The sequence below is a fragment of the Girardinichthys multiradiatus genome, chromosome Y (assembly GCF_021462225.1).
Source record: "Girardinichthys multiradiatus isolate DD_20200921_A chromosome Y, DD_fGirMul_XY1, whole genome shotgun sequence".
Taxonomy (NCBI): Eukaryota; Metazoa; Chordata; class Actinopteri; order Cyprinodontiformes; family Goodeidae; genus Girardinichthys; species Girardinichthys multiradiatus.
Genome location: NC_061818.1, coordinates 14,200,780 through 14,224,163, shown reverse-complemented (window position 1 = coordinate 14,224,163; position 23,384 = coordinate 14,200,780). Strand labels below are relative to the sequence as shown.

General features: G+C 41.8%; 1 protein-coding gene across 2 annotated transcripts in view; it reads left to right on the top strand.

Annotated features, from left to right (window-relative positions):
* Positions 1–23,384, top strand: part of LOC124863843 (glutamate receptor ionotropic, NMDA 2B-like) — a 243,124-nt gene that overhangs the window by 189,936 nt on the left and 29,804 nt on the right. For both annotated transcript variants that reach the window (XM_047358359.1, XM_047358360.1), the window contains 4 exons: positions 2,317–2,431; positions 10,298–10,506; positions 10,869–11,040; positions 20,838–20,991. In XM_047358359.1, coding sequence (XP_047214315.1) covers positions 2,317–2,431; positions 10,298–10,506; positions 10,869–11,040; positions 20,838–20,991 — 650 coding nt within the window. The remainder of the gene's footprint in view (positions 1–2,316; positions 2,432–10,297; positions 10,507–10,868; positions 11,041–20,837; positions 20,992–23,384) is intronic.

Below are 23,384 nucleotides of genomic sequence, written 5' to 3'. Positions count from 1 at the left end.
ATTGCTTCAAGGCCAACCGGTAGTCCTTCTCCATGGCCTCTGCGAACTCCTCCCAGTTCCCCCCCAGCGAGGTGACATTCCACGTCCCTAGAGCCAGCCTAATCAACCGGAAATTGGGCCGCCGAGGTCTCCACTTTCGTCCACTGCCCGATCCTTTTTGTACCAGTCCCTCGTGGTTCCCCCAGAAGGTGGTGGGCCCAATAGGGGAAGACCTCACGTTTCTCATTCGGGCTTGGCCCGGCCGGGTCCCGCGAGGAGCAGCCCGGCCACCAGGCAATCTCCGACAAGTCCCGATGCCAGGCCTGGCTCCAGGGTGATGTCAAATCCCCTCCTTGAACCACCACCTTAATGTGGTGGAGGGGTTTGAGTGCCCAAATGATCCTAGAGGCTATGTTGTCTGGGGCTTAAATGCCCCTGGTAGGGTCTCCCATGGCAAACCGGCTCTGGGTGACGGGTCAGACAAAGAGCGGTTCAAGACACCTTCATGAGGACCACACAATCGAGGCCAAAAGTGGCAGGCCAAGAAAAATATCAGACAGGCAGAGAAGAAGGATGGTGAGAACAGTTAAAGACAACCCACCGACCACCTCCAAAGACCTACAACATCATTTTGCTGCAGATGGTGTCAAATCATCTCACTTTGCATAAGGAGAAGCTATACGGGAGAGTGATGCAGCAGAAGCCTTTTCTCCACACACGCCACAAACAGAGTCGCCTGAGGTATGCAAAAGTACATTTGGACAAGTCAGCTTCATTTTCAAATAAGGTGCTGTGGACTGATGAAACAACGATTCAGTTGTTTGGTGGAGGTTCCTTCATGCTTTGGAGCTGTGTTGCCAATGCCGGTACCAAATAAGTTACGGATTGGATGGATATTTCAACAAGACAACGACCCAAAACACTCTGCTCAAAATCTACTCAGGCATTCATGCAGAGGAACAAGTACAAAGTTTTGCAATAGTCATTCCAGTCCCCAGACCTGAATATCATTGAACATCTGTGAATTGTCTTAAAGTGGAAACTGGAGATATTATGTAAGGGGGAAAAGGGGGGAAAGGTCCAAAATACCTTCACCAAGGATCCAGATACTCACTATAAGCTAAAGGAAGCATCTAGAGGCTGTTATTTCTGTAAAACGAGGATCTACTAAATATTGATGTGATTTTTCTATTGGCGAGCCCAAATGTATGCACCTCTCAAATGGTGTTTTCATGGATTATATACATTTTCTGTTATTCCAATAAACCTCATTTCACTACTGAAATATTACTATGCCCATCAGTTATTTGTATAACTGATCCAAACACCCTAAGGTGTAAAAATCAAAATAATTAAAATTATCAGGGGTGCACAAACCTTTTCATATGACTGTATGCTGGTAAAATCCAAGGTCACCTTCAAAATTGATTACAAGGCTTCTAAGCTCTTTTTTCAATTAAGGTAAGAAATTTAAAATCCAATAATGGGTTGTTCTTTTGCATCTTGTTACAAAAATCATATCTATAATTTCTTTAAGTCTTTAACTGTGAAAAAATCCACAGCATCCGAGAATCCATGCGATGACTCAAGCAATGACCTACCACATCCAAGAACATGTGGAGAAGAAGGAAATATAATTGTGTATCATCTGCAAAGTGATATAACCTACTGTTCTCTTTATTTAATACATTCACCAGCGTGAACATACTTGATGAACAAGTAGACCTGGGTGTCTGTATGGCAATGGAAAATATTGCCAATTGGGAGGAGAAATATAATGACCGGGGGAGGTACAGAGCCCTGGGGTACACGAAAAGAGAGGTGGAAATGGGTGGGATGTGAAAGAGTTGGACCATCTGAGTGAAATGAGGATGATGTGTCAGACTGTGTCAAAGGCTGAGATGAGGATGGTAAAGTGTCCAAAGTCAGGAAGCAGGAGGAGGTGATTGGTTAATTTTATTTATTTATTTATTTTTTATTGATTGTGATTTTAAAAAGAATAGTTTCAGTTGTGTGAAGTCAATGAATAGTGGATTAGAACTGTTCATACAGATAATTGAGAGCGTGGTGATCATAAACCTGGGATGCAACAGTTTTTTTATAGGATTATGGAAATGAAAGCGAAATATAAAATGGGACGAAAGTTGTACAAAGTTATCTAAGTTACCATGTTTTTGTGTAAAAATCTATAAGATGTCAAAATATTAATTCTCTCTTGTTTAAAAAACAGATGCCATTCGACAATATATTTAGTTATCTCTGGCAAAAATGATATTTTTCAGTAAGTGATGCTCAGTGTTTGTTCTCTGTCCCTCTCCTCCTTGTTTCCCTCTGCAGGTACCTGATGAATGTGACATTTGAGGGGCGCAACCTGTCATTCAGCGAGGATGGGTACCAGCTGCACCCCAAGCTTGTCATTATTCTACTCAACAAAGAGAGACAGTGGGACAGGGTAAGACAGAACGAGAGGTGGCAGCGTCAGGTTGTCTGTTTGCAACTCAATCTAAAGATGTCTATTTGTAATGGAGGTTGGAAGAAAAGGAAACAAGAAAGGGACTGCTACATGCATTTGTTAAAACTACAGTCAAAGCAAATTGTTTCTTTATCTTAATAGGTAAATTAAGGGGAAATTTTTACCGCCACTGTCAGAGGTTTAGGTATGTGTTTCCATCTGGATCTATCTTTACTTTTTAAGCATTTAAAGCACTGCTCTGATTAAATATCATCATCTCAGTGAAGTCCATTCAATTCAGCAGAAGCTTCTGACTTCTGATGTGCAAAGACTGCTTATCTAAAGTAAATCTTCAACAGTTTTTTCTAAGTATTGTCTCATTGGTCTGAAAAAAAATGTTCACCTAACCTTCCATATTTTTCTTTGTGAAAAGTGAAGCATCATTGTCTTTCCGCCTTGTGATCATGAATTACTTTGTATTGGTTTATTACATCAAATCCAAATAAAACACATTGGTGTTTGCTGTTGAAAACATGACAAAATGAAAAAAAACTTAAATTTGGGACAAACTGTGAGTTTGTCACTTTAACATTGTACCATGAACAAAACCTACGCAGATAAATGCATTAGTATAAATGCACTACGGTGCAGCTAGTTATTGTTTCTGGATAGTGGCTGATCTTTGAATGCAACTCTTGTGGAACAGACGCCAGTGACTGTCCACTGTTTCTACATGCTCATCCAGGAGGAGGGAATGCTGTAAGTCACTGACTGGATGAAATCTGCTGGGTTTCCTTAGATAGAAAAACTTTTTATCCAATTTGAATAAATAACTGAATCTGACTGCACTGTTCAATTGTTAGGATTAATAGGAATGTATGAACCTGACTGTTGTGAAGTGCCTTGAGACAACATGTGTTGTGAATTGGCGCTATATAAATAAACTGAATTGAATTGAATCTGGAACGTCGCCTTTAACTTTCCATATCAAAGTCCATATCAAAGAACAAGAGAACCATTCCTCTCCATGATTCCTCTTCAGATTATTCATGTATACTCTGAGATTCAGTTCAACAACAAATGTTCCCATCCTCAGGGTTAGAACCTGCAGGCTCGTTTTGGTATTTCTGTGTGAAGCTTGCATAATTTCCCTGAGTTTGCGTGGGTTATCTCTTCAGACTACATTTTTCTCCCACAGAACACAGACATGCAGGTTAGGCTTAATTGCTGACTTCGGAATTTCTGTAGGTGTGGATATGTATGCCAATAATTGCCTGTCTTTTCAAGTCAACCTAGTGATTGACTGGCACTCCATCCAGAGTGTGCTGCCCACCTCTTGAGCTATTATGGATATTTGTTGGAATTATGAATCTGAGAATATTATTTAATATTTAATATTAATATTTTATCAAATAATATTCCGGTCTGTTAAGGGTTGTCCTGTGAATACCAGCCCAATAAGGCGATGGTATTAGGACAAAATAGAAAGGTGTGAGATGAGCTCTGACATTATTGAACAGCATAAACTCTGCACATATATGGAATGAATTCACACAATTTCTTAAAATACAAGAATTTATTAACAAAAATAAGTCGACTCAAAGTCAAACATATTTCAATCAACAAACTCTTTACTATGCTAAAACAGTCCATCTAACTACCAAGCAGAATGAAAGAATAATGAAGACTAATGGGCTATGTACAATATAAACAAGTTGATTAAAGATGATTGGAAATCATGACCAAAAGAGTGATGCAACATTACCATGTAATGTTTATGTTTGAGAATCAAGGATTATCTTGAAGAATCTGGAAGTGAAGTTAAGTTACTCTTGGAACCAACTTAGGCAATAATCAGCAAACGTTTAGACAACCATTCACAATGCAAGATCAGATAAAATATTATTTTAATAAAATAATGTTTTAAATAATGATCTGCTGAATAAAACCAGCCTTCTGGATGACCATTTCTCAACGGTGTCTAATTAGCTGCCTTTATTTATTGAAATAATATTTGAAGAAATATTATTAAGGGAGTATTTTGGAAATGAGCCAAATCTTTCTGGAGAAATGGGGCTTAATGGTGTTTACTTAGTTATCAAATCTAGTAAATGATGTATAGGGACTATTATTTACTGGATTGAAAACTAAACCTTTCTGGGTAAATATTATTTAGCACCAGAATCAAACACACACCTTTAAAAATACCGTCAATAAAAGGGTTAAAATGCATAAGCGCGGACGGCGCATTATGAGCAATCGTCTGTGTTTAAAATCACCCTTCAAGTAAAGTTTGACTTAACTTAAAAACACACAAACACAGAACACAAGCAGGGCACGTGTGCTGCAGATAACCTGCTAGCACTAAGTTAGTGCCCCAAACTTCATAGAATGAAAACATTCAGATCATTTCATCCTAACTGTTAATTTGCCCAAACCTAACCTGTGACCATGGTGAGGAAATGTGGTCCAAGGGGCGAAGTTTGAAGAAACGTCCACAGTCAACAAGCAGTTAGCTTTCAGCTAACCGCTTGTTAGCGGTTAGCTGAAGCGGTTAGCTGAAGGGTTGAAGTTGCGTTCGCTCTGTGAACAAAAGGGTTAGCTTCGGAGCTGTAGCCGGGCGGCCCGTCCTGTCCGCTGACCACACGGGTTAACACGATGATGCGGTCTCTGCTGTCTTCCTTCCAGACTGGGAGACCACGTCTTTGCAGGGGTTTCTCTTGAACACCGTTTGATTCAGCAGGGCTCGGACAGAAACTCAGCAATGCTTATACCTTAATTTCCCCTTTTTATGAATGAAATCAACGGGTACACAAACAGCAATTCATTCCTACTTAATTCTTGCATATGATCGCGTGATCTTATGACACTCTTGGATCCAGTTTGAAGAGTTCATGTCTTTTTGCCAGCAAAATACCTCAGCACGCTTGGCCTGCTCCTGTCCCGATGGTCAACCGGCTTGGAGAGAAAGACTTGTGGGAAGGTGGGGGGTTTTATGCGGGCAGTGGCATCATGGGAAGTCCTCTGTTACCCCCCCTTCCCCCTTCTGAAGTTGTGCTGAAAGTCTGTTAAATGCAATTTATTTTGAAAGTTCCAGAAAAGTATGTACCGGAGTTTAATGTTGAAATCCATGGCTGCGGGTCCCAACAATATTGCTCCAGTCCCACTTTAGCATAGAGGCAGTTAAAGATACGGGATGAGTAAACAGAGCAACTGTTGTTCATATGCATGAATCTAATAATGTCAAAGTCCTTTGACCTGAAGAAGTTCAGCTGAAAGAGTGTGCTATTATTAGCAGTAAAAAGGAAACTTCAGTTAAACTTTACACGCTGATTCAGCTTCTTCTTCAATGAATCTGGCTTTTAAAATTCATTTTATGATGTGATAAAAACAAAAGAATAAAAAGTGACAAAGTATGGTGATAAGAGAGCATACATATGGCAACAATAATTCAAACCACCCAGAATGAACCTGTTGCATCCCACCACTTGCCGAGTCAGCATGCATCTGTGTCTAAGATGATCTGGCTCCATTGTGTCTGTGTCCTGCTGTCTGAGTCCCTCACCTCTCCCTGCTTTTTATTCTCGGTACTTCTCTCCGTCTTCTGCCTCTCTAATCTATATTCTGTCCTCTGATCAGCAAACAAGGTGAGTCCTTCCCCTCTGGTCTCCCTTTCTCCCACTCCTCTTGTGGTCTGCACCATCCCTTTCTTTCTCCTCCAGTTCAACCTCCAGCTTTATCGCTCATGTTTAATTCCCGGCTTGATTTCCAGTTTCTCGGATCCTAACGACCTCTGGCTCTTCTTCCTTTCGCTGCCTCTTTGAAGAAGCGTAAAGACTCTGGTAATGTCCAGTTCCCATCCCTCCAGGCCGAATTTAAACCTTGTTTCGCCTCTCGTTTCTATCACTCATTGCTTCTCACTCGTTTTTGTTCATACAAAAATATGGCTGCATTTTGCTCCGGGGATACACAGGCTTAGCCTTGCCAAGTTTGTGTTCCCCAGAATGAAATGTGTTTGAACACATTTCCATATTTAATGAGTGTGCAAAACTGGACACTCAAACCACAGTTAAGCTGTGTCAAATTGTCTGATCCATTTCCACTTCAAACCTTCTGCAAACTTTCTGTTCCTCTTGATGGAAGGAACTGGCACATCCAGGTAAGGTTTTTCTGAGAGGGGCATCAGGAAGAAATTGACTAAGTGGTGATACTTATTCAGTCGAGTACACCTCCGGGGGCTGGAGGGTCCTTCAGACATACAGCTGGACACTCTTCTTCACAAGATCTAGCATTTTGCATTTGAATGAGTTCCATTTTAATTCTCTCAACACAGTCTTTTACTTCAGATTCCACTTTCTCTCCGCAGAAATATGTGTTTTTATAGCCCCTACTGTCTGCTTTTCTTTTTCTTGCTTTGTGTATATCTTCCTGTATTTTCTATCCTTGCGATCTGAATTCTGCTCTATCCTCTGTGTTGGTCCCGTCCTTCAGGTTAACCTTGTTCTTATTCTATACTCCAGTTCCCAGTCCTGCCCCTCCTCTCCTGTTACTCTCTTCTCTTCTCCATATTTAAACTATCCATTTACAAAACATGTTTGGAGTCTCCCAATTACAGTGGCATGTTAATACATTTTATTATGATTAAAACGTTTTTTTATTTCAGTACTTTCATTCATATATTTTTTTCATATACTATATAAATTAATTCCACTCACAATTATATATTTGAGGCATTTATTTCTGTTCTTTTAGTTGAATATGGAATACAGCTCAAAACCCAAAATATAGTTTCTCTGAGCTTTAAAATGTTACATAAGACCAATGAAAAAAAAAATTTAATACAAAAAATGATTTGTTATTGCCTGTACCTTAATGGGGAAGACTGCTTCCTTAACTGTTGTTCAGTAGCCTGTCAATGATGCCCTTTACAAGTAGGTTAAGCCAGAAAATGTTACTGCTGAAAAAGCATGTCAACGGAAAGTTGAGTGGAAGGAAAAAGTGTGAAAAGAAAATCATTGTTTGAGGTTCAGTGTAAATGTTCCCCAATCAGCGATGATTTGAAGAGATATAGTTTATCAGACCTAAAGTCAGTGTAGCCACCTGTCAGGAAATTTTAGAGCACTCCATTCTTCCCTCCACTGACAAGCTTATTGGATAGACTGACTTAATTTTCCAGCAGGACTTGGCATGCCCACACTGCCATAAGCACCAATGCCAGCTTTAATGACCATTGTATGGGATATCACTGTGTTCCCAGTCTGAGAAGCAAAACTGGTCGGACGTAAACCCCACAAAGAATCTATGGACTAATGACAAGAAGAAAATGAGAGATGCCAGAGGCAACAATGCTGATAAGCTAAATGCTGCCAATAAAGCAACCTGGGCTTCCTGAACACCTCAGCAGAACCACAGGCTACTCGCCTCCATGCCATGCCACACTGAAGGAGTAATTCAGTCAAAAGGACACCCAATGTCCTTTTGAGTGAATAGACCGGTCCTGTTTTTGAGTAGGCAGACATTTCTGTATTAAAGTTATTTCATTATTGGTTATGCTTGAAATATAACACTGCGTGTGATGAATCTTTGTAATGTAGGAGTTTCACTTCTTTAATTAAATGACTGAATCAAATTAACTGTTTAATATTTGTCATTTTTGACATGCAGTCGTACATGGACACAGTCACCTGCAGCAGCTCAAACGTTTTTAATTTACATTTGCAACTTAAATGCCAATGGGTGCTGTGGACACATTTACTTCGTCATCTTTTATTTCCTTTTTCAACTTTTCATTATTTTCTATTTCTTCTTGTCTTGGTCTGTATTGATCTTTAATTCTGTCTGTCACTGTTATTGTAATTGTGTTATCATTGCCCCGGCTTAACCAGCCATCTTTGTCTCCCTGTAATTGATGTGGCCTCTTCCCTTTATTGCTTGAATCAGGTGCGGTCTACTGTCAGTAATGCCAATTATGCAACAGGAGAATCAGCTCACTTTCCCCATTTTGTAGAGTAAATTTGACCTGACATTGCAAGGCAACCAGACACACCACGCTGTTTGCTTATGCTGTCAGGATAAGAAACACAAAATAAGCATTTGTGGGTTTTTATTTCTAACATTCAGTTAAAATAAACTATCATTCTTTAGATTCTCTTCACCTGATATAACCTGTGATTATACGGGCAGATGGCCCACCTGCAGTAAAATGCAGGACACTCAACATGAGGCTTTAAAATCCCAACTGGATGAAGTTGTTTTTGCTGAAAGGCATATATACTCCATATTCCTCTTTGATGATATGCCTCAGAACTGTTTGTAACTGGAGAACAGCAGTTTTGTATGGACTAGAGCTACTGTAGTGAGAAATGCAATCTGATTTCCTTTTTAACTTTGATTCCTGGCGGGTGTTGTGTTGAGTGCCTCGGAGCTCAGTCACAAAATATACTGAATAAAGACAATCATCCACAATGGGTGCAATGAAACCAGTGGAACTAAGAAAATAAGGAAATATCAAATATTAATATAAATATTTATTCATTCATTTGTTGTTACTATATATATATAGTAACAACAAATGAATGAATAAATGTTTCAGCTCTGTTCCAGTTACTGTTCTTTCCAAATGTATTTATGCCACTTAAACTCAGATTTGATCTCAGCAGAGCCACAAACATTTTAGGCCAACACAAAGTAGTGCATAATTATGAAATGCAAACAAAATGATGCATGGTTTTCCACAAATTAGACTATCTGAAAAGTGTTTTTTGCATTTGTATCCAGCTCCTTTACTCTGACAACACTAAATAAAATTCAGTGTAGTTAAGAGCAATCAGAAGTCACACACAGTAAACACAACATCTGTGAACAAACGGACAGGTTAGGGACAAAGCTGAGGAGAAATTTAAAGCATGGTTATGTTATAAAATAATGCTGAAGCTTTTATCATCTCATGAGTTCTATTCAATCCATCATTTAAAAATGGAAAGAGTATGGCACAACTGCAAGCCTATGAAGACATGTCCATCTTAAACTGACCGACCAAGCAAGCAGAACGTTAATCAGAAACAACCAAAAAGCTCACGTAACTCTGGGGGAGCTGCAGAGCTCTCCAGCACAGGTAGGATAATCTTTTAAAGTATTCTATTAGTCATGCACAACACATCTGCAAAGTTAGACAATAACATTTGTTAATGATTCACTATAGTCCACTATATCACAGTTAATATGTTCTTATCCACCTAACGAAAGCCCAAGAATCACTAGTGGTACTTGTACCACAGTTTGAGAATCATGGCTCCAACTTTTTAATAAATACCAGTCACCACATGTATCCTAATACCAAACAAAATCATAAACAGGGAAGCTGGCCAGGGTTGGTGGGAAGATGGATGGAGATAAATACAGGACCATCCTAGAAGAAAACCCGTTAGAGGTTGCAAAAGAACATTAAACTGGAGTAGAAGTTCATCTTCCATCAATGAAATGGTTTAGATCAGACATGGGTAATCCTGGTCATCGAGGGCTGTTTTTCCGGCATTATTTTAGATGGGCCCCTGCTCCAACACACCTGAATCAAATAGCTAACTTATCTATGCAGCCTATCATATATCCTGCAGTAGCCTGATAATGACCAGTTCATGTAATATAGATGGGAGGTCCCGGACTGCCCATTTCTGTACCTTGATGTCCAAAGTTGGTTGAGGCATACTGCCAAAGACTAGCAGCTTAAAATCCCAATCAAATACATAACCAAATGTGAGAAAGTGTAAGGGATGTGAATACCAATGCATGTTGTTCTAATGAATGCTTTAAAGGTAAAACACCGTTCAGACAATCTGAACATCATTTTTTTTCTGCGTGTCTCTGCAGGTGGGTAAATGGGAGAATGGCTCCTTGTCCATGAAGTACCATGTGTGGCCTCGCTATGAGCTGTATGGTGGGGCAGCAACCAGGGAAGATGACCACCTGTCCATTGTGACATTGGAGGAGGCTCCATTCGTCATTGTTGAAGATGTGGATCCGCTGAGTGGGACCTGCATGAGGAACACTGTCCCCTGCAGAAAGCAGATCAAAACAATGTGAGGCTCTAATCTAGGACATACCAAATCATGTTTTACCAAGTCCAGATTAACAAAGCATGACGTATTTATCTCCACACATGTTGCTACGTATTGTTGCATTTTTCTGCCCATCTATCACAGTAGCTGGAACTGACCAAAGCAAAAATGGCAAGAAAGCACTGACAGCTGAGTAAATTATGTTAGTGAATGATGGTGGTTTCCCACGATAGCTTTACATAGCCGGAGGTAGAATAATTTCACACTTCAACAGTGTGAGAATGACAAAGCCAGAAATACTAAATAGCATTTACAAGTGAATTTGCCAATTCAGACAGATGTACATTTTGGATTACAGAGTGTTTATCTTTCTGTTTATGCAGAAATCAGACCAAGGAGACAGGAATCTATATCAAACGATGCTGTAAGGGCTTCTGCATTGACATCTTGAAGAAGATCGCCAAGTCAGTCAAGTTTACGTATGACCTTTACCTGGTCACTAACGGCAAACATGGAAAAAAAATCAATGGAACCTGGAACGGCATGGTGGGAGAGGTGAGGGGAAGAGTCTATGTTTGTCAGTCTGTATATCTTTCCTATAAATTTTATAGCCCTGTCACTCGTTTCTGTTTACTGCACATGTTGTCACGCTGGCATTCCACTTCCAGTGTTTAAACGTGCAGATCCAGTAGATTTCACAGGTCCACAAATTAAACTCTATCGTATTTCTCAAATTCATCCATGTGTAAATTATACTGCAGTGTCAATTATTATTCGTTGGCTAAACTTTCAAATGAAGATTGCAACTAATTCACAGTTTGGGACACTGTTAATAATGTTACTGAGGTTCGTGGTGTTATCAGAACCTGGGCAGACAATGTTTGTTGCTGTATTTGGCTCCATGTCAATTATAGACAAGAGGAGAGCAAAGAAAATGTTTGAGGTCAGTAGAGAAAACGTTCCATTACCAAACAGGCTTTGGTACATAGATGTGTTCGTCAGTGCTGAAGTCAATTTTGGTCGGTAAATAATTGCAGAAACAACAAATACTGCAAAGGGGAAAAAAATTCAGCGCCAGACTTTAGGACTTTTTAATTGGAGTCCCTTGATTTAATGCAATTCTGTGATTGACTATTGCTTGCATTTCTGCATAGAATAAATTAATCTGTGCACATTTTGATCTGAAACTGATCTAATACCATAAAACTTTCACTGATGTCAGAATAGTTTTCCATACAAGTTGAAGTTTATTTCTGCCAAATAGTAAAAAAAAACTAGCGAGGTACAGTAAAAAGTGTAACTCTTCAAATGTAATTTGTCAGGCAGAAGACTACAGGAAAAAAAAACCTAGGAGAAGTTTACTTTTATTCCACTGTGTCTTGGTAAGATAAATACCCTGGCAAGTGTTAAGATGACCTTTCTCTATCGACTTTGACATGTTGGATTAACTTTCCTAAGTTTTGTGGAAGACGGCTAAATTCAAGTCCTTGGGAACAATAAATGAATTCATTAACCACCTGATCAGTTATATGTTTGGTATATTTATAGTTCCATTCAAATTTGAGGTTTTGTTTTTGGGTCAAATGCCATGGCCTCTGCCAAACTACCTCTAATCTCACACCAGTCTGCTTAACCTAATATCTTTGGAATTAACAACATTTTCTAATAGGTATTGGTCCCATGAAAAGGTTACTGTCAGTTCTCACGCTTAAGTCTGTAAGTGCCAGATGTGTTTCAGTTGACTGATCTTGGCGTTTTGTTAATGAGGGAAGTGGCCAACCAATCAATAGTACCCTAAAGGTCCTCTGTTAGAAAAACATGCTGAATGAGCACGGTGGTGGTGCAGGGTTGCTATTATAGAACTGGCTGGTTACCAGTTGTACCTGAATTCACAATGGAAAGCTGAATGTCAGGGAAACCTCTGCCTTTGGATGAACTTCTGGTCTGCATGTCTGCCATTAGAAAGACTCGGGTTGCATTTGTGCGTGGTAAAATGCTACAGGCAGCTGGATTCGGACTTTGGCCTAGGTTTCTTGGTACCAGTGATGTTTAAATTCTGCTTGTCATCATTGGAGGTGAGGAATTAAGTAATTTTCTCTAACATGTACCAGCAGTGTGATGTGGTCACAGTGGAGTAGAAGAGTATTCCAGTTGCAACCTGTGAAGCTCTAGTGAACTCAATGCTCAAAACATAGGGCAGTGCTGGAAAATAATGTTGGCAACACAAAATGTTGACACTTTGGGCATACTTTGAAAATTTTCGTTTAGGGGTGTACTCATTTTTGTGGCCAACGGTTTGGCACGCTCGTGTACCGAATGAATACAGTGTTGTTTTAAATCAGTACACATGTGGAACATCTATGTGTGTAACTAAAGAGTGAAATTATGTGCTCCGCCATGCAACAAAAACTGAACCAAAGCAAAAGATGACCCCAACAATCAGGATTTTACCAGCCCCAAATGTAACTCGAGTCCTTCTAGTGGCAGACATGTGGACCAGGAGTTCATCCAACAGCAGGGGTTTCCCCAACTTTATATCGTGCATTCAGGTACAACTGGTAACCAACACTCCAGCCAGTTCTACATTGGCTCCTTTTTAAAAGTCTAGAACATGATTGCAACATACCGTAAACATAACTAACCATGACTTTAAAACCAACAAAATCAGCTCATTATCAAATGTGCCACTTCAGTACACCAGGTAGTGCAATTGCACAAACGATTACTGCTATGAATCAGAAAAAGGCGGACCCAAGATTCAGCCAGACACAGTACTGAAAGTTTAAAAGGTTTATTCAGCAACAGGAAAACGTCACACAGGTAACACTCCTCACAGCTTCCAGGAATCTGAGGCAGAAAAGAGGGATTAGCGACTTGTAGTCTCTCCAGATTTTGCAGGGATCAGAAAAGCCACTAACCTGCTTTTGTCTTGAGTGGAACTTGAAACCCAGAGGGGAAACCTCAGTGGGCAGCAGGCTGTGATCTCCACAGCACAGGTAAGAAGTGACTCCAGGCTGAATAATCCGAGGGGTAGGCTGGTTCAATAATCCAAGGACAGAAACAGGGTCAACGATCGGAACAAGAGGCGTCAGGCAAGGGGCAGGCAAAGGCATAAACCAGATGCAGGAAACAAGGTCGACAACCAAAATCCAAATAGTCCGACAGGGAGCAGGCAGAGGCATAAATCCAAAAGGCAAGGCAAAGTCAAGAACAATGATCAGACAGGAAGGAACGCTGGATATCTACTCACACGAATGGCTTTCAAAAATCTGGTACTGTCTGCTTGTCAGAGTCAGTATATATCAGGGAAGACACAGGTGCTTGGCATTCCACAGATTGCACTACACTGCAGCAGCCACCAGGTGTATCTAATCTGCTAATTGCAGCCAGAGAGACAGGGTAGAGCAGACGTGCCAGAATCATAACAGTACCCCCCCTCTAAGGTCCGACTCCTGACGGACCACGAGGCTGATCAGGATGGAGACGATGAAACTCACGAATTAGGTCCTTATCAATGATGAACCTCGCAGGAATCCAAGTCCGTTCCTCGGGCCCATAGCCCTCCCAGTCAACCAGGTATTGCATTCCACGTCCTCTTCGCCTGGACCTGAGAATGCGCCGGACCGAGAACACTGGACCACCATCAATGACCCAGGTGGGTGGAGGGGGCCCGGAGGTGAACCCAAGTCGGGGCTCCACGAAGGGCTTGACCTGAGAAACGTGGAACGTGGGGTGAATCCTCATGGAGTTGGGTAATCTCAGTCGTACAACGACAGGGTTGATGATCTTAGAGATTGGGAAAGGTCCAACAAATCGGGGTGCCAATTTCTGGGATTCTACCCTTAATGGGAGGTCCTTGGCGGAGAGCCAAACTTTCTGCCCCACCTGGTACTTAGGGTCAGGGATCCGTCTCCGGTTGGCCGTTCTTGACTGAACCAGTGACATTCTGATCATCGATCTCCTGGCCTTTCTCCATATTCTTTGGCACCTTAGGGCAGCCGCTTGGGCGGACGGAACATTAGCTTCTCTCTCCTGAACTGAAAACATGGGTGGCTGGAAACCAAACACAACATAAAAAGGAGACAAACCAGTGGCATTTGATTGCATAGAGTTCATGGCGTATTCAACCCAGGGCAAATTTTGTGACCACTTGGTCGGGTCAGACTCACATAATATACGAAGTTTGGTTTCAGCTTCTTGGTTGGCTCTCTCGGTTTGGCCATCAGACTGAGGATGAAACCCTGAGGAAAGCCTAACAGAAATTCCCAACAATGAACAAAACTCCTTCCAGAAACGTGACACAAATTGGGGTCCTCTATCGGAAACAATGTCATTAGGGATTCCATGGAGCCTGAAAACTTCTCGGGTCAATATCTCACCCATCTCCTTTGCACATGGAAGCTTCTCCAAGGGCACCAGATGAACCATCTTAGAAAATCTGTCAATTATGGTTAGTAGTACAGAGTGACTATTAGAAACCGGTAGACCTGTCACAAAATCCATCGCAATGTGTGACCATGGGCGAGGGGGAATGGGGAATGGGCAATGGGTGCAACAACCCCGCAGGGGGGCGACGAGAAGGCCTGGCTCGACAACATTGAGTGCATTCAGAAACAAAGTCTTTGACATCCTTGACCAGCGATGGCCACCAAAACTGAGACTGAACTGTCTGAATGGTTCTGCTGATTCCTGGATGACAAGCTAAACGAGAGCAAAGACAAGACTCCAGTACCTTAGGCACAAGGCGTTCAGGGACAAAACAGCGGTCAGGTGGACATGATGGTGGGATAGGCAGATCTCTAATGGCTTCCTGGACCTCCCTTTCCACCTCCACTCGGGACACAGACAACCTGATGGTTTCAGGAAGGATAAACTCCTCTTCACCCGCAGACTGAGATTCTTCAGGCTCTTGAATTCAGGATAGGGAGTCAGGTTTGTCATTTTTACTCCCTGGCCTGTAAGATAGGGAGAAATTAAAACGACCGAAAAACAGAGCCCATCTAGCCTGTCTGGGGTTTAGCCGTTTTGCTGATTTCAGGTACTCCAAGTTCTTATGGTCAGTCCACACCATAAATGGCTCCTTAGTCCCCTCCAGCCAATGTCTCCACTCTGTCAATGCCAACTTGACAGCCAATAACTCTCTGTCTCCCACGTCGTAATTCTGCTCAGCCTGTGACAGAGTCCTTGAAAAGAAGGCACATGGATGAACACGATCATCCTCACCTCTTTGGCTTAATACAGCTCCGACCCCAGTGCTTGAGGCATCCACCTCCACAATAAACTGTCTCTCTGGGTCAGGAGACCGTAACACTGGAGCTGACGTGAAGAGTTCCTTTACCTATTGAAACTATTGAAGGCCAGAGGGGAAACCTCAGTGGGCGGCAGGCGGTGATCTCCACAGCACAGGTAAGAAATGACTCCAGGCTGAATAATCCGAGGGTTAGGCTGGCTCAATAATCCAAGGACAGAAACAGGGTCAACGATTGGAACAAGAGGCGTCAGGCAAGGGGCAGGCAAAGGCATAAACCAGATGCAGGAAACAAGGTCGACAACCAAAATCCAAATAGTCCGACAGGGAGCAGGCAGAGGCATAAATCCAAAAGGCAAGGCAAGGTCAAGAACAATGATCAGACAGGAAGGAACACTGGATATCTACTCACACGAATGGCTTTCAAAAATCTGGCACCGTCTGCTTGTCAGAGTCAGTATATACCAGGGAAGACACAGGTGCTTGGCATTCCACAGATTGCACTACACTGCAGCAGCCACCAGGTGCATCTAATCTGCTGATTGCAGCCAGGGAGACAGGGTAGAGCAGACGTGCCAGAATCATAACAATTACTGCATTTTATTATATGGTCAAATCTAGGGATATTTGAGGACAATCAAAGTTTTAATTTTTAACAATAAATTTTAATTCCTTTCACAATAAAAAAAAATTCTAGATAACAATAAAAGATTTTATAACTTCCCATCTCTAATCCTAACTAGTTTCCTTTCATCTGAGGGACAGTTAGGGTCAGATGGCTGAAAATGAAACATTTTAATGTTTGGAATAGATAAAGCTGGCTAACGTTAAGATTCTGATCTCAAACCTATTCAAAATGATCTGCCAAGACTAGTCTAATGTCCAGCCAGAACTTTGTCAGATGCTTGCTGACGGCTACAAAAGTATATAGTGTATGATTTCTCAGTAGCTTCCAAAGGAACATTTGTACAAAAATTTGTGGGTGTTTATTATATATTTGATCCTTTATGTTTAATTTTGACACTTTGGGTTAGTGAAAATCCACAATAAATTCCAACTTGCCTACCCAAGTTGACTTCTACATCTGTTATTGATATTGCTTGTGACTTTTGATTAACCTCTTGCTTTCTGCCACACTACTTATTAAAGTTTTCAAATATGTTGTTTTTGACAATATTTTTCGGTCTACCTAACGTTTCAACACAGACAAAACAAGAGCATATGTCAAATTGTCAATTGGCTGATTGGCAGTCAGAGATCACTCTAAGCTTTTTCCACTCGTCAGATTTTAAAAGATAAAAAAATAAAACAAAAGGAAATCATCAAATGCTTTGGAAGCTCTACACCTTTTCCTGACTTTGTTCTGGCAGCCAGAATCTGTTTTCATGGGCCACACTGACTCATGCTGCTGGCAAAACTGTAATATTAGAGACTATACATTTTGAATTTAGCCTCGCTAAGAGATCCACAGAAGACAATGGTCAACTCACACACACAAACCAAGACACACAAATACACACAGATCCTCACTCAATCATTCTCAATAACACCCACATGGGTCATTTTCATAACACGGAGAGAGCAAGTCGTAGGAGGGAGATGGAGAGAGCGAATGGTGAGAGGGGAAGTGAGCACACTGCTGGTTCCACTCGTTCTCCTTCCCAGGGAGATGTTCACGCATTCGGGCACACATAGATTCCAATGCACATTCAGAACCATACTTACATATCTGCTGAATAAATATGACTGAAAAGTTACAAATGCACACAAACAATTGCAAGCAGATTCTTTGCGGAATTGCACATAATCAGTAAAGGAGACGTAACATTTTCCCACCCTGAAAAGGTCCACTTCACAGGTAGATGAACAAAGGTTTACTCACATCTCTTTCTCTCTGTCTTTTTCCCTTTATGACTCACACATAAAGGCACACACACGCTCATACACATTGCAGCGTTGAAGCTCACAGCAGAGTTTTGACTTACACAGTCACACACACCTTATTAACTCACAGAGACAATCTCGCCCCAGTTTACCCCAATGCTTTAAGGCTATAAAATTTGGGTCTAAATATACTACCTGTGCAGAAGAACTGAAGGGAGCAAGGCAGGTAGCGAAAGGCATTGGGCCAGCTATTTTCATCAGCTGTGACCCACTGTGTAAACCCACTTTCTTCTTCTCCTTCTGTCTTTCTCTTTTCTTCTGTGCCCTGGTGAGTGTCACAAGTGTCCACTCGAGGGCTCTGTGTGTAAAGTAGTTTGGTCTCCTGTCGCTACCCGCCATACCACATCTTTGTCTCCAATGCTTCCAGTTTTAGGCCTCTTTTGCCCCACCTTCCATGTATTAATATCTTAACTTTTTGTTTCTTCAAAGAAACCCTTTTTTTTCTTAAATGTGACATTTGGTGGTCTTTATATTCTTTATTTAAATAGGTTATGACATCTAACATAATGTGACTTCCTCCCTTGTTGCCCTCAAAGAGGTTCATGTGGGGATGAACAGCGTCTGCAACCTCTTTCATAATAGTTTCATCATGAAATAGCAAATATAAGTTCCTCACCACCGAAAAAGCTGGTAATGTCCTACTGGCATGAGCTTTTAAAAACAAAGCTGGCATTGTGGAAGCAAAGGAGGTGGGTAGTAGAACTTTGCAGAATTGATATAAAGTGCTACACATAAAGTTAATGTCAAATATCTCCTTTTCTAAAGTATTACAAATTATGGTGAAGAAACCTTATCAGTTTAGTGCTATGCTTTACCATAACCACCACTGAAAGAACTAACATAGGCTGAAGTCCCTTGACCTGTTCTGTCTTGGTGCACATCAGTTAAACCCATCCAGCGTGTGTTAATAGCAGGACATTGTGTTCGATAAGCCCTTCTGTGCTTATGCCTTGAATTTGCAGGCCATCTGGTTGCAAAGACTGTTTGGAATCGCTACATCCATCCATCAAGCCACAAAGCTAGAAAATCTTTATACAAGTCAGCCAATACTCAGAAACACAACTGCTACAGGTTGACTTCAATCTCCCCCTGTTGTCTTGGTCTTTTCAGAAAACACACTGAGACATCAAAAACATGTGTTCTGTGTAAGAGTCTTGTGTACGTTTACCCTGTTCTTTTAGGTCATTTGGGAATAGTTTATAGCATTTACACGTAGCCCAAAGTGATTTAGGGTGCCCATGTCCAGATGGCTCTATCAAGTTTTAGCTCTGGTCTGATAGAAGATCCGGTTTAAACATAGTAGTCACTCTTGAAAGTCTGTCAATTCTGTCTTATGTTTTTCATTTGTTTTTATAACAACAATCTCCAGCATTTCCACTGGTAACTTACACAGTACTGAGTTCATGAGAATGAGACAAGATTTTTAGCAGTGTTGTTCGAAAAAATAAGAATCCTCACTTTTTGTTTTATAATATAAACAATGTTTTAAAGAATCTGTATACACTGTAGACCTAGTTACAGTTGAGCCCACAATTATTCATATCCATGGCAGATTTAGATTTGAAGTTATTTTCATTCAACTAAGATTGTTTTTGAGACAAAATATCTTAAAAGATGATGTTAAGGAGTATAAATAAAATAAAAATCTGTTTTTATTTTATGTTTTTTAATGGCATTTCCAAAAATGGTTTATACCCTTGCCAATATTCAATGGAAATATCATAACAAGCATTGCAGCAGTCAACCACCCTTTATTTGCTGGCCAACCTTTTATGCTTCTCCACTCGTATTTTGATGATTTATCTTTGCCGGGGGTCTTTCTGCATGGAGTTTGCATGTTCTCCCCATGCATGCGTGTGTTCTCACCGGGTACTCCGGATTCCTCCCACAGTCCAAAAAAAATGACTGTTTGTTAAATTGGTCTCTCTAAATTGTCCTTAGGTGTGTCTGAGTGTGTGCATGGTTGTTTGTCCTGTATGTTTCTGTGTTGCCCTGCAATGGATTGGCGACCCGTCCAGGGTGTACCCTGCCTCTCGCCCATTGACTGCTCGAGATAGGCACCAGCTCCCCCGTGACCCACTATGGAATAAGCGATATAGAAGATGAATGAATGAATGAATCTCTGATGATGAGTTCCAAGTATTCGAGATTAGAAGGTCTCCTTGCCATCACCCTAATCTTTCGCTCGCTCCACAGATTCTTTATCAGATTCAAGTAGAGACTTTGACTAGGTCACTCTAAAATGCTAATATTGCTCCCAATCAGGAAACACCTTTGGTAAAATTAAAAGATTACTTTAAACCTAAATGTGCCAAGTGTATGAATAATTCTGGGCTTAACTGTAGGTGTATTGTGGGCAGTGGTGGTCCTCTGATACCCCAGGTCCTGTCTCTTGTCTCAGTATCACATGAAGCAACCATCACTGCATGGTTTGATGGTGTGTGAATGCTGATGTGTGAAGCTCTCAATGACATTGAAACCAGTTGAGTGAGAAAGAACAAATGTTTCACGGTTAGTGAATAACTGTTAGCCACTTGCAGTATTTATTACAATGCTTACTCAACATTTGTATCCGACCTGTCACTCTGACTCCGTTTGTTTTTACTGCCGCATACCCAAGATGTTGCCATGCCAAAAATTTGAAAGTGGTACAAGGTTCTTCAGTGCTACTGTAAGTGAGTGTTGGAGGCTGGCCCAACAAGAAGTCAACTCCATCAAAAAAACTGTGTAACGACTCAAAAACCACTCCTTTTCTTACTTCAAGATAAGAGTCTCAAACAGAGCTACAACAGGATCTCACCTTCAGATCTAGGGCTCTTCATAACAGCTTACACGCCACCAGACAAAGTATTGAGGAGTTAAAATATTGCAAGGTCTCATTTTCATTTCACCACAAAAAATTTGTTAAAAACAATAACTTTAACTGAGCTTCTCATTCTCTTCCAACTACTTGCTTTTTTAACAGGTTTAGCTAAATTTGCTTCGTTTTTCTTGACACAACTCTTAAGATATCCTTCTGAAGTGAAAAACTGAAGTGTTAGCAAACATTTTCATTTCATTTACCAGACATTCTTGACTAAGTTCTGCTCTAATAGTGGACTAATGACCAATGTTTGCTTAACCAATGGATGTCTTTCTCTGCTTTACACATCTTGCCCAGGTTGTGTTAAAAAATGCCCACATGGCTGTTGGATCTCTAACCATCAATGAGGAGAGGTCTGAGGTCATCGATTTTTCTGTTCCCTTCATTGAAACTGGAATCAGTGTCATGGTTTCCCGCAGTAATGGCACAGTTTCACCTTCAGCATTTTTAGGTGAGTAGTCATGACCATTCGTCATGTTTAAAAGATTAATAAAACCACAGCAGATTTAAATTAGTGCTTCATTCTTCATGTAAAACATGAAAACAAGTCCAAGCTGGGATTGGCATGCACTATGGAGCTACGGTCCAGGTTCATGTCAACAATTTGCACTGGAACGGGTTAACATCATTGCAGACAATTGTATTGCTTTTAGGTTTGCATAGACACAATTAAATTTTTTACCGTCTCCCAGTATTGTATGGAGAACATTTACACTAGTGGTGTCTAATGTCAATCCTTTTGGGCCAGGGTTCTGAATGTTTTATGTTTCCCTGGTTAAGCCCACCTGAATCAAATAAGTGGTTCATTACGAGGCCTATGCAGAACTTGATTACCTGCTGAGGAACTATTTCAACCATTTGAAAAGGCTCCAATGGAGCATGGACATGTCAGAAACACACAAGACCAGAATGTGTGCAACTGATGCTAAAAATAGATACAGGCAATGAACAGGATGTGCACAAGTATAAATAAAAGCAACTGTTTTTATCCAAAAATGTGATCTGCTCTGCTTCTTACTTGTGGGACAGTAATGTTGGATTTTTAGGCTGAATTAGATGCGATCTGTTTGACTTTTTTATCTTCTTGTAAAAAAAAAAAACGTAATACTTCAGCGAATCAGTGTGGTGTATTAGCAGATAAATAAACCACATTTTTTCCATCAATCTTTGCTTCCCCAAATGATTCTATATTCAATACCTACATTTGTTCATTTTATGCGGTTTTACCACCTTCACATTGGATAAGCAAATTCACAACCCTGTCATAATTCAGCCATGTCCTGCCAGGATTGTGGCAAATTTGGCAAATTACTTTTAAGCAAAGGAAACAATGTTGCTGCTCTGCTCTTGACCCTCCATTATAAGAAAACTTATAAGACAAATCGTGATATTGTTAATCCCTCCTTGAACCGCCACCTTAACGTGGTGGAGCGGTTTGAGTGCTCAAATGATCCTAGAGGCTATGTTGTCTGGGGCTTAATTGCCCCATGTAGGGTCTCACATGGCAAACAGGCTCTAGGTGACGGGTCAGACAAAGAGCGGTTCAAGAATCTTTCATGAGGACTAGTATATCGAGGCACGTGATGTCGCCCGGTACGGCAGAGCCGGGGTCCCACCTTGGGACCCGGCCGGGCCAAGCCCGGGCGAGAGACGCGAGGCCATCCCTCAGTGGGCCCAACACCTGCAAGGGGAACCGTGAGGGACCGGTGCAAAGAGGACTGGGTGGCGGACAACGGTGGAAACCTCAGTGGCCCGATCCCCGGATGCTTAGGCTGGCTTTAGGGACGTGGAATGTTACTTCGCTGGAGGGGAAGGAGCCTGAGCTTGGGCGGGAGGTCGAGAGATATCGACTAGAAATAGTCGGGCTCACCTCCACTCACAGCGTTGGCTCTGGAACCCATCTCCTTGTGAGGGGCTGGACTCTCTTCTACTCTGGAGTGGCCTACGGGGAGAGGCGGCGGGCTGGTGTGGGTTTGCTTGTTGCCCCCCAGCTCAGCTGTCTCGTGTTGGGGTTTACCCCAGTGGATGAGAGATCCCTGCACCTTCAGGTTTGGGACAGGTCTCTGTCGTTTCGGCATATAGGCTGAGCGGTACTGTGGAGTACCCGGCCTTCTTGGTGTCCCTGTCGGGGGTGCTGGATAGTGCCCCTCCCGGGGACTCCATTATTTTGCTGGGGGACTTCAACGCCCATGTGGGAAACGACAGTGACACCTGGAGAGGAGAGATTGGGAGGAATGGCTTCCCCGATCTGAATCCGAGTGGTGCTTTGTTATTGGACATCTGTGCTAGTCATGGATTGTCCATAATGAACACCATGTTCAAACATAAGGGTGTTCATCGGTGCACTAGGCACCAGGACACCCTAGGCAGGAGGTCAATGATCGAATTTGTTGTCATATCATCAGACCTTCGGCCGCATGTTTTGGACACTCAGGTGAAGAGAGAGGCTGAGCTGTCCACTGATCACCACCTGGTGGTGAGTTGGATCTGCTGGAGAAGGAGAAAGCCAGGCAGACTTGGCAGGCCCAAGCGCATAGTGAGGGTCTGCTGGGAATGCCTGTTCTCCGCATCTATTGCCGATGCTGCTGCCACGGCGGTAGCTGCGGCGGTAAGGTCTGGGGTGCCTGTCAAGGCGGCAATCCCAGAACCCGGTGGTGGACACCGGCAGTAAGGGACGCTGTCAAGCTGAAGAAGGAGTCCTATCGGCTGTGGTTGGCTTGTGGGACTCCTGAGCTGGCTGACAGGTACCGTGAGGCCAAGCGTGCCGTGGCCCGGGCTTTGGCAGAGACAAAAACTCGGACCTGGGAGGAGTTCGTTGAGGCCATGGAGAAGGACAACTGGTTG